Here is a 16,592-nt window from a genome sequence, read left to right as displayed (position 1 = left end):
CCCCCCAGGCTCAGGCAGGTGTAGGATCCCACCCAGACAAGTATAGCTATCCTGGGCTGCTGGCAGGTCACTAGAACGGTGCTATATGGGAGATCACAGTGCTGGGTGACCCCTGAAACTCCAAAGGACTCCAACCCAAGCGGGGGGAAGACTGGCTTTGGCCAGGGCTCCAGCTGGATGCTGGCCATGTTGTTCCTTGACCAGGTAGAGGGGTCACTGCCACATCGTTCTTTGGGGGTGGGGGTGCTCGGAACATTGAAAGCTGCTGCAGGCCCAGCCGCACAGAATAGGAGCCCAATCAAAGAGCACAGCAGGATTCAAAGGGGCTGAGCAGTGATGGGGAGCTGCCCTGGATCCCCTCAATCACTGCTACACCCCAGGGTCCCTTGGAGGGTCCCCTGCAGTGTGCCACACCCCACAGGAGCCCCTCTTCCTCCGCCTCCTAGCCTGAGCCTCTGGACTCCAGCCCTCCTGCTTCACACCCCAAGCTCTGCCCTGCAAGTCAGGCCCTGGGCAGAGATGCATTTGCTCTTCAGCCTGGAAAGTATTTGCAATGACCCCAAATAGCCTGTTCCACACAGAGCAGGGTTTATTAGTCAGCTGGGACACAGTCCGGGAAGGCCTTGGGCTAGCACAGAGAAGTGAAGATTAAAGCACAGTCCGTTGGGGCCAAGTCAGCACAACACACCAGCCAAGCTGCAGTGGGACTGCAGCTTCAGCTATGTCCCTCTGACCTGGAGGGAGTCCCAGGAGAGAGAGCCAGCTTCCTCCAGAAGTCCTTCGTTCTTGAGCTGGTCTCTGCTCAACCTCCCTGCTGCAGGGGTGGGGGGGGGGAAGGGAACCTCTATTGTCTCTTCAGGAATCTGCATAAATACAGCAGGTTCCTGACAGTTCCTTACTGGTCCTATTGGCTGCATCCTAGACAGCAAGGGGTCACCCACCCCTCATATCCTGCGCTGCCCCAAGAGCAGACTCAATACCTTTCCCTCCACTAGGCAGCCATGGGAAACTGAAGCACACACCAGCATCATAAAAATATTACAGCAGATTCCCACTTGATTCCGGGACATATCCAGGTCCAGGGAGAAGGACTGAGTATCTGCTAGGGACTGGACTGGGCCCAAAACTCACCTGCACTCATGGTCCAAGATACACCGAGATCAGAGACCGCGGCTCATGTATTAACCCCCTGGGCCACTCTATGCCCTTCAGAGGGAATGCAATAGTCGTCACCTCCAACAGAAACTAACAAGGTTTATTAGCATTACTGGATGCTGCCGGCCACAGTCCCAGATGACTTTTAACGGGACAGTAATTCCCATGAGTCAGCTTCCCTTCAGTACAGACCCCGCATAGCATGGACCAGCTTACCTGGAAAGAGTCTCCATTTGTCAACCCTGCTTCTGCACCCAGTCCCCGTGAGCAACAGTTACTTGGTGCCTCATGCCCAGGCCAGGGAAAACTGTCCTCTCAAGCCAACACTGCAGCTAACGTTGCAGGAGGATCTTTTATTTCGGAGGCTCGCAGCCTGCTCTTCTGAGTGGGTGTGCGCTGGGCTCTGTTCCCGAGTCTCCCTGCTGTGTGCGCCTGCAGACAGAGACAGCCCAAATGAGAAACAGCCTGTCTGCACAGCACTCTTCAGGAATCTCAGAGCACAGGCAGCTGGCAAGTGTGCCTAGGAAGCATGGGATCTTAACTAGCCAAAGTGAGGAGGGCATTACAAAGTGAAGGGGCAAGTGACAAAACCCCACAGGTAGATATAAAAAAGTGACCTTAACAGAGGACTAGTTGTTGGGGAGGAAGGAGAATGGAAAATTGCAAGGGGGCTCAGGCAATTTCACCAGCATTTGTTTAATCCCGGGCACTGTCTAGGCTGCAGCTTCCATTGTTGCCCAGCAATTCCCCTGGTGGAGCTGTAATGGTACAGAAAAGGGCCCACAAACTGTCTTAATGTAGACAAAACCTAAGTAAGAGCTGTGTGCAGCCTGTATGGACCGCTGACTTCAGACCCTGGACCCTGTACAGAATACGGACCCTGGACTTCAGAAAAGCAGACTTTGACTCCCTCAGGGAACTGATGGGCAGGATCCCCTGGGAGAATAACATGAGGGGGAAAGGAGTCCAGGAGAGCTGGCTGTATTTTAAAGAATCCTTATTGAGGTTACAGGGACAAACCATCCTGATGTGTCGAAAGAATAGTAAATATGGCAGGCGACCAGATTGGCTTCACAGTAAAATCCTTGCTGATCTTAAACACAAAAAAGAAACTTACAAGAAGTAGAAGATTGGACAAATGACCAGGGATGAGTATAAAAATACTGCTCGGGCATGCAGGAGTGAAATCAGGAAGGCCAAATCACACCTGGAGTTGCAGCTAGCAAGAGATGTTAAGAGTAACAAGAAGGGTTTCTTCAGGTATGCTAGCAACAAGAAGAAAGTCAAAGAAAGTGTGGGCCCCTTACTGAATGAGGGAGGCAACCTAGTGACAGAGGATGTGGAAAAAGCTAATGTACTCAGTGCTTTTTTTGCCTCTGTCTTCACGAACAAGGTCAGCTCCCAGACTACTGCACTGGGCAGCACAGCATGGGGAGGAGGTGACCAGCCCTCTGTGAAGAAAGAAGTGGTTTGGGACTATTTAGAAAAGCTGGATGAGCACAAGTCCCTGGGGCCGGATGTGTTGCATCCGAGAGAGCTAAAGGAGTTGGCGGATGTGATTGCAGAGCCATTGGCCATTATCTTGGAAAACTTATGGCGATCGGGGGAAGTCCCGGACGACTAGAAAAAGGCTAATGTAGTGCCCATCTTTAAAAAAGGGAAGAAGGAGAATCCTGGGAACTACAGGCCAGTCAGCCTCACCTCAGTCCCTGGAAAAAACATGGAGCAGGTCCTCAAGGAATCAATTTTGAAGCACTTAGAGGAGAGGAAAGTGATCAGGAACAGTCAGCATGGATTCACCAAGGGCAAGTCATGTCTGACTAATCTAATTGCCTTCTATGATGAGATAACTGGCTCTGTGGATGAGGGGAAAGCGGTGGATGTGTTGTTCCTTGACTTTAGCACAGCTTTTGACATGGTCTCCCACACTATTCTTGCCAACAAGTTCAAGAAGTATGGGCTGGACGAATTTACAATAAGGTGGATAGAAAGTTGGCTAGATTGTCGGGCTCAACGGGTAGCGATCAATGGCTCCATGTCTTGTTGGCAGCTGGTATCAAGAGGAGTGCACCAAGGGTCAGTCCTTGGGCCAATTTTGTTCAATATCTTCATAAGTGATCTGGAGGATGGTGTGGCTTGCACCCTCAGCAAGTTTGCAGATGACACTAAAGTGGGAGGAGAGGTAGATATGCTGGAGGGTAGGGATAGGATACAGAGGGCCCTAGACAAATTAGGCTCATATCCAGTGTGCCCTTGTTGCCAAGAAGGCCAAAGGCATTTTGGGATGTATATGTAGGGACATTGCCAGCAGATCGACGGACGTGATCGTTCCCCTGTATTCAACATTGGTGAGGCCTCATCTGGAGTACTGTGTCCAGTTTTGGGCCCTACACTACAAGAAGGATGTGGAAAAATTGGAAAGAGTCCAGCGGAGGGCAACAAAAATGATTAGGGGACTGGAACACATGACTTATGAGGAGAGGTTGAGGGAACTGGGATTGTTTAGTCTATGGAAGAGAAGAACGAGAGGGGATTTGATAGATGCTTTCAATTACCTGAAAGGGGGTTCCAAAGAGGATGGCTCTAGACTGTTCTCAGTGGTAGCTGACGACAGAACAAGGAGTAATGGTCTCAAGTTGCAGTGGGGGAGGTTTAGGTTGGATATTAGGAAAACCTTTTTCACTAGGAGGGCGGTGAAACACTGGAATGCGTTACCTAGGGAGGTGGTGGAATCTCCTTCCTTAGATATTTTTAAGGTCAGGCTTGACAAAGTCCTGGCTGGGATGATTTAGTTGGGGATTGGTCCTGCTTTGAGCAGGGGGTTGGACTCCATGACCTTCTGAGGTCCCTTCTAACCCTGATATTCTAGGATTCTATGTACGTTTGAGCCCCACAATCCAGATAGCTCTATTCCAATCACCTAATCTAGGGGCTCCCATGCTAGGTCCCTTGTACCCAGTTTCTTCTCTGTGCTAACGCAAATAGTCTCGCTTCCCCATAGACACCAATGGAAAAAACTCTGAGCAGCTGGGACTAGCCTCTCAAGGACATAGGAACCCCAAAGACCCGTAGTAACCAGTCCCCCTGGTGCCCACAGGATCTTTCTGCCTTCACCGTCAGCCTCCTAGCCCCCCCGCATCATCACCACTTGCTGCTCCTGTCGTATCTCAGACAGCTCTGCAGGTCAGGGATCTGCTCCAGTCAGGGCCATTTATGGCACGAGATTAGGAACAAGCAGTGAAGTCTTCCCCCATAGCTGCCTCGAGCACCTTGAGTGCTGAATATGCTGTACAACACTGAGCTCTTCCCAGCTCCACAGGGGGAGAAAGCTCCTCAGAGCCAACTCCCCAAGCCAAATCAAGAGCATCCAATTGAAGGCCAGAAGGGCGGCCAGCATCCCACACATGGCCTGCTAGGAACAGTCCTTTGGCACAACAAGCCAGGTGGATATAGACTGATGATTTTCTGATTTATGAGGGTTTTTTTATGTTATTTAAGTAAGAGTTTTTCTTTTTAAAAATAAACCTGTTTCAAATGAAACCAGAATTTAAGACAAAACATGTTAAAGCCTAAACTTATTACAACCCCGGAAAATATTTAAATAAAAAATAAATATGCTGAATCCACGAGCCTCTCTCAAAAATGCAGGAGTTAAAGGTTGCTTTTTTGAATAAAGAACAAACCAGGGGTGGAGGGAGGAGAGATATGATAGAACTATTGAGGCCTAGTTTTATAAATATGGCACAACAGTCAGAAAGTCACGACACCGTCTCCTTTACAAGAGACTTGACGAGACTAGGAATTTAAGCTCCAGTCACACTTAAGCATATTTGAAAGTTATCTCAGGCTGACCTGAAATAATCCAAGAGCCAAGGTAGATGAGGGATCATCTTTTATTGGACCAACCTGAGCTCCATGTAGCTTGAAAGCATGTACCTTCTACCAAGACAAATTGGACCAATAAAAGATACGGTCTCACTTAACTTCTCTCTCTGATATCCTGTGACCAACATGGCTACAACACTGAAAACAACTGAATCATAGAATCATAGAATATCAGGGTTGGAAGGGACCCCAGAAGGTCATCTAGTCCAACCCCCTGCTCAAAGCAGGACCAATTCCCAGTTAAATCATCCCAGCCAGGGCTTTGTCAAGCCTGACCTTAAAAACCTCTAAGGAAGGAGATTCTACCACCTCCCTAGGTAACGCATTCCAGTGTTTCACCACCCTCTTAGTGAAAAAGTTTTTCCTAATATCCAATCTAAACCTCCCCCACTGCAACTTGAGACCATTACTCCTCGTTCTGTCATCTGCTACAATTGAGAACAGTCTAGAGCCATCCTCTTTGGAACCCCCTTTCAGGTAGTTGAAAGCAGCTATCAAATCCCCCCTCATTCTTCTCTTCTGCAGGCTAAACAATCCCAGCTCCCTCAGCCTCTCCTCATAACTCATGTGTTCCAGTCCCCTAATCATTTTTGTTGCCCTTCGCTGGACTCTTTCCAATTTATCCACATCCTTCTTGAAGTGTGGGGCCCAAAACTGGACACAGTACTCCAGATGAGGCCTCACCAATGTCGAATAGAGGGGAACGATCACGTCCCTCGATCTGCTCGCTATGCCCCTACTTATACATCCCAAAATGCCATTGGCCTTCTTGGCAACAAGGGCACACTGCTGACTCATATCCAGCTTCTCGTCCACTGTCACCCCTAGGTCCTTTTCCGCAGAACTGCTGCCTAGCCATTCGGTCCCTAGTCTGTAGCTGTGCATTGGGTTCTTCCGTCCTAAGTGCAGGACCCTGCACTTATCCTTATTGAACCTCATCAGATTTCTTTTGGCCCAATCCTCCAATTTGTCTAGGTCCTTCTGTATCCTATCCCTCCCCACCAGCGTATCTACCACTCCTCCCAGTTTAGTATCATCCGCAAATTTGCTGAGAGTGCAATCCACACCATCCTCCAGATCATTTATGAAGATATTGAACAAAACCGGTCCCAGGACCGACCCTTGGGGCACTCCACTTGACACCGGCTGCCAACGAGACATGGAGCCATTGATCACTACCCGTTGAGCCCGACAATCTAGCCAGCTTTCTACCCACCTTGTAGTGCATTCATCCAGCCCATACTTCCTTAACTTGCTGACAAGAATACTGTGGGAGACCGTGTCAAAAGCTTTGCTAAAGTCAAGAAACAATACATCCACTGCTTTCCCTTCATCCATCCAGTTTAATTCACTGACTTCAGTTAATCCGTCTGTTTCATCAATAGTTTAGGAGTAAACGTGAACCAAGTTTTAAGAAGAGAGCTTTATGTACCCAAGACATGTAAAGGCTGTTTTGGTTAATAAATGCTGTATCCTGGTTTGTGGGTTTCATTAAATTCCAGTTGCCATCCTACTTCACCGTGACACAAACTGTGACCAAACAGCTGATTATCTAGTAAATAAGCAATATCTCATTCACCATTTTCTAATGTGCTAAAGATGTGTAAGGATCAGGCCTTTGTCTGCAGCCATACTGTAAGGCCTAAAGCCTTCGTCTGCAGCCAGATTAAAAGAGCCGCCGAGCAGCAGCCATTAGCTGAGAAGCAGGAAGTCACATCCTCACATTCCATCTACATTACATTAAAGCAATGTCAGATCCGCTGTAAAGAAGGAGACCCTATCCTAACGGCCCCCACTATCACCAGATAAAGAAACAGATCTTAAGAGGGTTAAAGAAAACTTAGTTTGACAGCATCTTGTCTGTCAGGAAATCATTTATCAATAGTTGTAGTTGTGAAATCCTCATTTCTTTATTGGTTTGTCATTATGGTCCCCACTTCCCTATTGTTTATCTGTATGGTCTCTGTCTGGTTAGTTAATTGTTTCTGTGTGTTACATAATTAATTTTGCTACGTGTAAATTAAGGTGGTGGGACAGGATTGGTTAGAGAATTTTGTTACACTATATTAGGATTGGTTAGTAAAATTTTAGTATAATGATTGGTTAAGGTACAGCTAAAAAGGACTCAAATGTCACTATGTAAACTGGAGTCCAAAAGGAAGTTCTTTGGGAACCAACTCTAGGACACAGCCCCGAAGATCTCAACACGGCTCCAATGCAGAAACTGGAGTCCCCCAGATGAACCTGATCCTGACTGGCCATCAAGAAAAGTTCATCTGTCTTACTGGGAGTGGTGAGCACTGTATGTGTAGAGTGTGCAGTCTATGTTTGGTGATTGTTAATAAACAGAGATTATGTAGTATATTACTGTGTAAGGCTCTTTCACTGGTAAAAGACCCCATAAACCCGCAAAAGATTAAGCCCTGAGTCCACAGGGAAAGCGTGTTTGCTCTGAGTCCATGGAGGAGTAGAGCCCAAAGCCCACAGAGGGGTAAAGTTAGATGCCTAAATTAAGAGGTTTATGCCTTGAGCCCTAGGAACTGGGTAAAGGTGGGTGCCCTTGAGCGTGTGAGTAACAGAATTTTGTGTGGGTAACAGATGTACAATAAGAATGTGAAAATATTAATCTAGATCATTGCTTAAATAAACGTGAGCCCTCCAAGGTAGCAAAGATGTACCAAAGCCGTTGCAAAGCTCTATTTAATTGTAAAATCCAGACATAATGATTATGTCAACCAATGAGAAAGCACCACTCTTCAGAAAATAACTGAAGTACAAATGGAAAAACTGATTAACATCAGTGATTTAAATGGCCTTGATTTCAAATCAATCCACCAGGCAACACAAGCTATAGGCCCAGATCCAATTCAGCTGCTCTTCTCTAGAGTACAAGGGGCTCCATGGCACAGGCAAGGCTCAGGCTCCAGTCACGAGAGTTCATGAAAGATGCAGGAGGTGGGTACGTAGCTGCATGCTCCTGTGAGATAGTTACAGGGCAGGCCAGTAACCGGAGAGTGCCAGCATAGCTCCAGTTACAGATCTTTGCGAAGATATCACAGAACAGCCTGAGCCATGGCCGCGTGGCTCAGCCCTGAGCCGCTGTGATGGGGCTTAATTTTGGTCACATCTATTGTGGGGTGAAACTTCATCAAGTGCCCCAATCACTGAGGTGCTGACAGCTGCCGGAATTGACGACACATGCCTGTTGCTTGGGTGACGATCAGCCACCTCTCCAATGAAGGGGAAATGTATCCTCCATCTACCACACCCAGGGAGGGAACTAAGAGAAGGGGAGTGCGATCTAGTGGGCATAGACTTCTGCCCATTTGCCCCAAACTTGACCCCTTCTGTCCCATCCCCTCCAACCCGTCCATGTCCTTGTCCTGTATTCTGCTGGAGGCAGACACACAGCATGGAAAATTCCAGCCCAAATTATAGTTTGGCAAAGTTATAAGCACCTGAGATGGGTCTTCTCCTGGAAAGTGTCACACCACCGTAATAGGTAAGGCTACCAGTTTTGCCTGTAACAAACAGTCTGGAGAAGGTAGATCAGGAACATCTGTTCTCCCGGTCTCATACGACAAGGCTCAGGGGACAGTGGATGAAATTAAAAGGCGGCAAAATTTAGAATGGAGAAAAGGAAATATTATTTCATGCAAGCACATGTAGTTGGATGGTGAAACTGAATTGTAAGCATGAAATTAGCAAGATTCCAAAAGGGAGTGGCTATGTATAGGGATAACAAGACAAGTCAGAGTGATCATAAAAAGAAAAGGAGGACTTGTGGCACCTTAGAGACTAACCAATTTATTTGAGCATAAGCTTTCATGATGCATCCGATGAAGTGAGCTGTAGCTCACAAAAGCTTATGCTCAAATAAATTGATTAGTGTCTAAAGTGCCACAAGTCCTCCTTTTCTTTTTGCGAATACAGACTAACACGGCTGCTACTCTGAAACCTGAGAGTGATCATACTTAATGCTAACAAACGTGGGAAGGGATGTTAAGCTTCATGCTTCAGGGCTTAATCCAACCTCCCTAGATAGAGCAGGATGAGACCTAATGCAGGGGCAGATTATCCCACATCTGATACTGCCAGGTTCTTACACCTTCCCCTGAAGCACCAGCCTCTCTTGGAGACAGGACATTGCACTAGATGTCTGGCCCTTAGGAACTGCCAGACTGGATCAGAGCCATGTTCCGCCTACAGCTGCACTAGCTCCGCAGGGCTAAAACAGACGGGGCTAGTGAAGTGATGAGACCTCAAACCAGGACATGCCCCATGGGGCCAGGTGTGTGGACCCTCTGTATTGGGAATGCACAAGGAGGAACAGAGTACCTCTCCCCACACAGGCTCAGCGAGGCTAGCCGGAGTCAGCACCGCCAGCCTGGGTGAAGACACTGGCAGGGCAGTAAAAGTGGGACAATATCAGAATTACTTTTTGGCACGCAGCCTGAAGACAGACACACACAGCGGGCTGAGTCTGCCTTTGCCTGAGTGGAAGGGCTCTGTCAGCGCCCCTTCCCTCTCCACAGATATGGCAGGGATCTCTTTTGGTCCCCAAGCTCCTCTAGGATTTCACTGCAGCCTCCAAAACAATTGGAGGGGCACAGCCAGTGGCCTCTCTCTGAGCTGTGGCTATCTGAGCCGCCATTCTCAATTACAGCAGCATGTTGATGACGACCACAGACAGATGACAGCAGCATTTGATGGCTGGGGATGAACTGGGCTGGCTCTCCCTTCTATCTGGGTATACAGCCCCCGTGCTCTCAGCTGGCTAGGCAGCAGTGGTCCCAAAGAACCAGCACTGTCACATTGCTGGAACATTTCCCGAGAGATCCCAAGCATGCCCTACAAGGGGAGGTTAGAAGCACCTCACTGATCCCGTCACACCAAGACTGGGTGGCTCAGCACGAGGCCAGGGGATGGCCTGGTTGCAGACATCAGTGAATCACAGAATATCAGGGTTGGTAGGGACCTCAGGAGGTCATCTAGTCCAACCCCCTCCTCAAAGCAGGACCAATCCCCAATTAAATCATCCCAGCCAGGGCTTTGTCAAGCCTGACCTTAAAAACTTCTAAGGAAGGAGATTCCACCACCTCCCTAGGTAACGCATTCCAGTGTTTCACCACCCTCCTAGTGAAAAACTTTTTCCTAATATCCAACCTAAACCTCCCCCACTGCAACTTGAGACCATTACTCCTTGTCCTGTCGCCAGCTACCACTGAGAACAGTCTAGAGCCATCCTCTTTGGAACCCCCTTTCAGGTAGTTGAAAGCAGCTATCAAATCCCTCCTCATTCTTCTCTTCCGCAGACTAAACAATCCCAGTTCCCTCAGTCTCTCCTCATAAGTCATGTGTTCCAGTCCCCTTATCATTTTTGTTGCCCTCCGCTGGACTCTTTCCAATTTTTCCACATCCCTCTTGTAGTGTGGGGCCCAAAACTGGACACGGTACTCCAGATGAGGCCTCACCAATGTCGAATAGAGGGGGATGATCACGTCCCTCGATCTGCTGGCAATGCCCCTACTTATACATCCCAAAATGCCATTGGCCTTCTTGGCAACAAGGGCACACTGTTGACTCATATCCAGCTTCTTGTCCACTGTAACCCCTAGGTCCTTTTCTGTAGAACTGCTGCCGAGCCATTCGGTCCCTAGTCTGTAGCGGTGCATGGGATTCTTCCGTCCTAAGTGCAGGACTCTGCACTTGTCCTTGTTGAACCTCATCAGATTTCTTTTGGCCCAATCCTCTAATTTGTCTAGGGCCCTCTGTATCCTATCCCTACCCTCCAGCGTATCTACCTCTCCTCCCACTTCAGTGTCCTCTGCAAACTTGTTGAGGGTGCAATCCATAAATGATCTGGAGGAGAGTGTGAAGATATTGAACAAAACCAGCCCCAGGACCGACCCTTGGGGCACTCCACTTGATACCGGCTGCCAACTAGACATGGAGCCATTGATCAATACCTGTTGAGCCCGACAATCTAGCCAGCTGGACAGTGGCCAGGCCAGGGAGCCGCAGGTGCTGAGACAGCCAGCTCTCCTCTGGGAGCCTTAATGCCACAATCTGAGTGCCCTGGTGATGTCACGAAGCAGAAGTGGCAAACCCCAGCCAGGGTACAATCCTGCCCTGGGCTCCCTGGGTGCAAAGTGCTGCCTTCTCAGAGTGTTGTTCCCACCAGCTACCACACAGCTGCTGTTAGCAAGCTTCCTGCATTTCCTTAGCAGACCTCTGGTCCCTCGCCCTGCCTTGATACATGCCTGAGTGAGAGTTAAGCAGGAAATTATCTCCTGCCTCCAGAACTCCCTGACAAGCTGGTCTCCCGCAGGGATGGACGTGCTCCAGCTGAGCCCAAGGAAAGGCTAGCCAGCAAGTCACTGACCCATACTGTGACTGGCATGAAAGAACTTGCTGCATGGCCACCAGCTGGTGCGTCCTGTGCTCTGCATGGACGGAGCTATGTTTGAAAACACAGACAAACCTGAACAGACCAGCCTTGACCCCCTGTAGACAAGCCTGAACTGGGTGGTCAATGTATGGTGACGTGTTTGAAGCAACCTTTACTGGAGGGCAGGGAGAGCCTGGCCTTAGGCATGGCGCCAGACCCCCGAGCCTGCCAATTGGGGTCACAGTTTAGTAGGGCACCATTTGGGAGCGGGGAGTGTCTCAAACACAGCTCCATCTACAGCATCTTCAGGTAGCTGGGCCTGCTCAAAGGACACCTCTAAGTGAAGAAGAGGGGCGGAGTGCTCACCAATAGCCACCAGGCAGATGGGCCCGAGTGGATGGTCTCCATGAGGAAGCCCTGCTGAGGAGCAGTTTGCCCTCTGAATAGCAGCAGGAGGCTTCTAAACCATCATCCACCAGACTGTAAGATGTTGTTCCAGGGCCCCGCAAGCGGGCGTTCTTCCCCCTTTTCCACACACACACTTAACCCTGAAGGAGTCACAAGCCCTGGTATCACAAGATCAGTGACATGCAAAGGGTTTGCTTCCGACACCAGCAGTAGCTTCAACAGTCCTTTAGATATGGCCGAGCCCTAGTGGGCCCAGGTGTTCCGCTACAGATAGAATCTCGCTGTGGCAGCAGCAGAATTCCAGCCACTGCTGCAACGCTGTTTATTGAGGGGCTAATGCGAAGACAGGTGCCTGGAGCTGGCAGCCCAGAGAATGGCTGGGAAGTAGCATAGAGGACAAGGCAGCATGCACAGAGCACTGAACCCAAGTGGAGAAGGCTCTAGGCCTGAGCTGCAGCCTTTGTTCTGGGTAAAGGTGGGAGGGGAGTGCTGCGATGTCCCATGCTCTGGGATCAAAGCCATTGGCTGTTCACTGACTGTGCAATGCGGTTAGCTCCGCATTACTGTGTGAGCGAGGATGGCACAGCCTTCCCTGGGGAGGGAGAAGGAGCATGCTTAGCTTTCTAGGGAAGCTGCTTCTGTAGCATGGAAATTACACTGATGGGCCATCAGACCCAAGGCTCAGTCCTTTCAAGGCAGACAGCATCTCACCTGAGCTGTTCCACTGCGGGGCTGTCTGGTTTCTTCACGCTGCTGGAGAGAACACCATGCATTCTGGCTTGGTGGCGCTGCAAGTGATGCTTGTGGCGGAAGGCATAGCCACAGGAATGGCATTCAAACTGCCCTGGAGTGACGTGGGCTTGAAGATGCGCTCTCAGCAGCACCTCGCTCTGCAGGCAAAAGGCAGATGTGATGCGCTAGGACAAAAGCAGCTGCAGCAGCCATCGCTTCTCAGCTCCCGAGTAAAGAGGAGCCATATCCTCACTCCGAATGGCAGGGGCAGGGTGCCAGCACCTGGGCTGACCAATAGGGGATGGACATTCCCTTCAAACTGAAGAGACCCAGGGGTCTCCTTGTGCAGGAAAAGGTGATGGATTTGGAGCCTTTCACCTCTAGGTGGCTAGTGTGAATCCAGCCTAGATAAGCCACCACGGTCCTCTGTTAGCAGCTGGTGGCTCTTGTGAATTGAGTGCTGGGCCCACACCACCCAAACCAGCACCCAACAGGCACTTTGTGGGCAGCCCAGATAAAGAGGCCTAGGACCGAAGGAGCTGAACTTCCATCTGTCCACGAAAGGCAGTAACTCTACATCAGAGCTGGAGCACGGTGGCAGGGGGCAGAGCAATCCTGGGGAGGCTGGCACTGCTATGGGCCATGCCATCCCTGCTCTGTAGGCAGAGGGCTTCAGTCTCCAGAGATGCTAGGAGGTGAGACCCCAAATATCCCATCCAGTGAAGTGAGCTGTAGCTCACGAAAGCTTATGCTCAAATAAATTGGTTAGTCTCTAAGGTGCCACAAGTACTCCTTTTCTTTTTGCAAATATCCCAAGGTAATTCACGAGAAAGGGGCTCTTTCCTTGCCACTAGCTGAACTGGGAGCTGCTGGCCGTGTCAGGCTGCATTTGTCTAGTTACTAGCCTGCACTGCCAAAGACCCGGAATTTGGCTTGCACTTCCCAGGTTGTCCGAGGCTCTGAATGTGAGACAGCTGGGATGCAGCCAGCACTCAGTCTGCCAGGGAGTCCCTTACCTCTGCTGCCCTCTCTCTTCACCAGAGAAGGAGGGGGATTAGTATGGCCCCAGCTAGAGTGAAAACCACCCTAACTACAAAATACCCTCAAACTCATTCAACAACTGCTCCTTCCAGGGATACAAGCGTTTACCCAACACATACTAGCTGGAGGTGGGCAGAGAGGAGGGCTGGGTTATGTGCTGGGGAGAAGCCCAGGCCCCCCACCCCCAAACCCATAGTTGCAGGAAAGGCAGCAGGAGCTAGAATTTCTAGCAGGGTGCTGGACCCTCTAACATCCATATCCACCAAACCAGAATCTCTCCCTCCGTCATCAGCTGCTGGGAAAAGGATGGAGCTTCCTGCTTCTTCTACCCCAGTCCTGAGCCTCCTGGCTGCCACTGGGGGTGGGTGGGGGGGGGGGGAGGAGGAGTTCTAAGCCCTGCCTGTTTGAGCTGCAGCGTGCCTGTCTCTCTCTCAGAAGCCATGTCATTGGGATCAGGAGAAGTGAATGTGTTGGATCATACTAAAGAAGTTCTGTATTAAAATCACAAATGAGTTTGATTCCCCATAGTTTAAATTCCAGGGTATTACTAATTAAGAGGTCTCTTGGTTTTTGGTCTCTTGTTTTTACTGTTTCTCTCTCTCTTTCTGTGTGTGAAACTTGCAAGCTGCTAATTGTGTTAGTACATCCTAAGACAGAGTCTGTTCTCAAAGCAATACTTTGTAACAACAGAAACAGCACACAGAGACTCCCCACCCTTTTGTTGTATTCATCTCTCTGTATTCACAATTGTGATTAAAACAGAGATAGAGGATGTATGTGACAGATGCTTGGTAAGAATGATCAGGGAGGTGCCAGCCTAAGAATCCAGTGTTGATCGGCTGAAGAAGGCGTCAAGTGGAAACAACCAGAGGACCCCTGGAGGGAGACTGGAATCCACCCAACAGCCTCAAGGACGGGAGAACCGAAGAACAAGATAACATAGAACCGAAGAACAAGATAACATCTGTCAGCACGGAGCTGTCAGGAATGTGCCATCTGCTGATTGATTCAGCAACAGCATGATGAAGCAATTCCCATAGCCTGGCATAGGAACAGAGCTTCCCTGCTGTTCCCCAAATGGCTGCAGGGGCTCCAGGGGAGCAGCATAACGCCCCCCACCGGCACCAGGTGGGGATCTGCGCCCTTACCTTAAACCTCCAGCCACAGTGTGGGAAGCTGCAGCCATCGGGCCGCTCTGCATCGTGCACCCTCATGTGTTTGTGGAGTGTGGAGCGGTGCCGGTAGGCAGAGTGGCAGACCCCGCAGGTCACTGTCCCCTGGCGGTGCTCCTGCCGGTGCAGCCATGCCACCACGCTGACCGCCGACTGGAAGCTGCGCTGGTGGCGCTGGTGCAGTCGCCGAGGGGAGGCTGTCCGCTGTGTGCCACAGAAAGGGCGGCAGCCGGCTTGGTGGGTGCTGGAGTGAAGCTGGAGTATGCGCTTTCTAGTAAAGCCCTTCTTGCAAACTGGGCAAACAAACTTCTTCCCATGGGGTCTTTCCAGAGGTCTCCCAGCTTTGTGCTTCTGGGAGCCACTTCTGCACTTCACGTATGCCTCGTGGTCAGCCACACTCATGACTCTCCATCCCCTGCAATGCCAGCTGGGGTAGCGGCAGGCATTTGGTGCCAGGGTGCACAGCACGGACGTGGCCAACGAGGCCCTCCTTGGAGTAATACTTCCGGGCACAGTGCAAGCACTTTAAGACCATCCGGCCATAATCAAACGCTCTCCCCTTGACAGTCTCTGAGGTCAGGATGAAATGCACGTCTGTGCCCGGCTCAGTGTCTGGGATCTCTGGGCCTAGTGCCATCTCGGGGCCAGCAGGTGAGGCTGGGCTGGCAGCGGTGCCGTCCCAGGTGCTGGGGTCCCACTTCTGCAGCTGGTGAAGGGTTCGATAGTGGTAGAGCAGGATGGTGTGGGAGGAGAAGGCTCTCGCACACAGCTTGCAGCTGTATACACTGCCACCCTGCACATCTGGGGGAGAGGAGAGAGTCAGACACGCTAAAGGGGAAGTGCTAACCAGGCTCATGGGGGTGTCTGAATGGAGGGTTTCACAGTCCCAGGGCAGCCAACACTTCAGCAGGGGTTCTCCAACCTATGGCTAACCTACGCGTGCAGGAAAGGCCATTCTGGCTCCAGAGGATCGATCATGCAGAGGTTCCCAGGCCGGGCTGGTTATGAAGCGGCTACTTGGATGATGCAGCAGAGGCGGCAGCCCAGCAAGGACTCAACTGGTGTCACGAGAACACACAGCCCAAGGAGAGTCCAGGAAAGGTTGGAAAATGGAGGGTTATGGGCAATGTTCCTTCTGTGCTTCCCCTGCTTGAGCCAGGCACTGCACCAGCTGTTCATAGCAGCCAAGTGCTGCCATCTAACCTGCCCTCGTTAGCCTTTGCAGTCAAGGTAATGAACTATTTCCCTCTGGACCAACTTAAGAGTCAGGCACTTTCCAGGGGAGCGGGGTGTGCAGGAACCCAGGGGGTTTGGTTCTCTAGTCTCCTGAACTAATGCCCCCTGACTGTGCAGCAGGCCCCCCTTAGCAGCAGAGCCCAGTGTTCATTACTAGCAATGAAGCATGAAAAGGAAAAAGCCTAGCATGACTCTCAGCTCTGGGACTGAGCATGCAGGGCTGGTACAGTGCAGGTGCTCTGGAGTCAGTGAACAAGGCCTGCCCTACGCTAGAGTTAGGATGATGCAAGGCAGCTTATGTCGACACAACTCTGTAAGCATCTACACTGAAATTTTATTCCCAGTGATGTAACTCACCCACTACGCTGACTTAACAACTCCACCTCCACTAGGGGTGTAGAGTCAGTGTTGATGTGCTAGGCCAATACAGTACCAGTGCAGACATTGCGTTGCTCACATTGACTGTTGCTGGCTTTCAGAAGCTGTCCCACATACCTCACACTGGCAGTACAATTGGTACAAGTGCACCTGGTGGGGACGCGCACCGCTGACACCAGCAGCAAAGCAGAGAC

General features: G+C 50.4%; 1 protein-coding gene across 9 annotated transcripts in view; it reads right to left on the bottom strand.

Moving 5' to 3' along the window:
- The window catches only part of LOC311528991 (uncharacterized protein), a 35,256-nt gene that overhangs the window by 8,433 nt on the left and 10,231 nt on the right, over positions 1–16,592 (bottom strand). For 7 of the 9 annotated variants that reach the window (XR_014713745.1, XR_014713746.1, XR_014713747.1 and 4 more), the window contains 3 exons: positions 14,761–15,585; positions 12,551–12,729; positions 1,372–1,587 (listed from right to left, as the gene is read on the bottom strand). Coding sequence is in view for 1 of the 9 variants with exons in the window: in XM_084644564.1 (XP_084500690.1) it covers positions 12,551–12,729; positions 14,761–15,186 (605 nt within the window). In the remaining 8 variants the exon portion in view is untranslated. The remainder of the gene's footprint in view (positions 1–1,371; positions 1,588–12,550; positions 12,730–14,760; positions 15,586–16,592) is intronic. The other 2 variants (XR_014713751.1, XM_084644564.1) reach the window with 1 other exon arrangement.

Source organism: Lepidochelys olivacea, assembly GCF_965140295.1.
Source record: "Lepidochelys olivacea isolate rLepOli2 genome assembly, chromosome: 12".
Classification (NCBI taxonomy): domain Eukaryota; kingdom Metazoa; phylum Chordata; order Testudines; family Cheloniidae; genus Lepidochelys; species Lepidochelys olivacea.
This window is presented reverse-complemented; position numbering and strand designations above follow the sequence as displayed.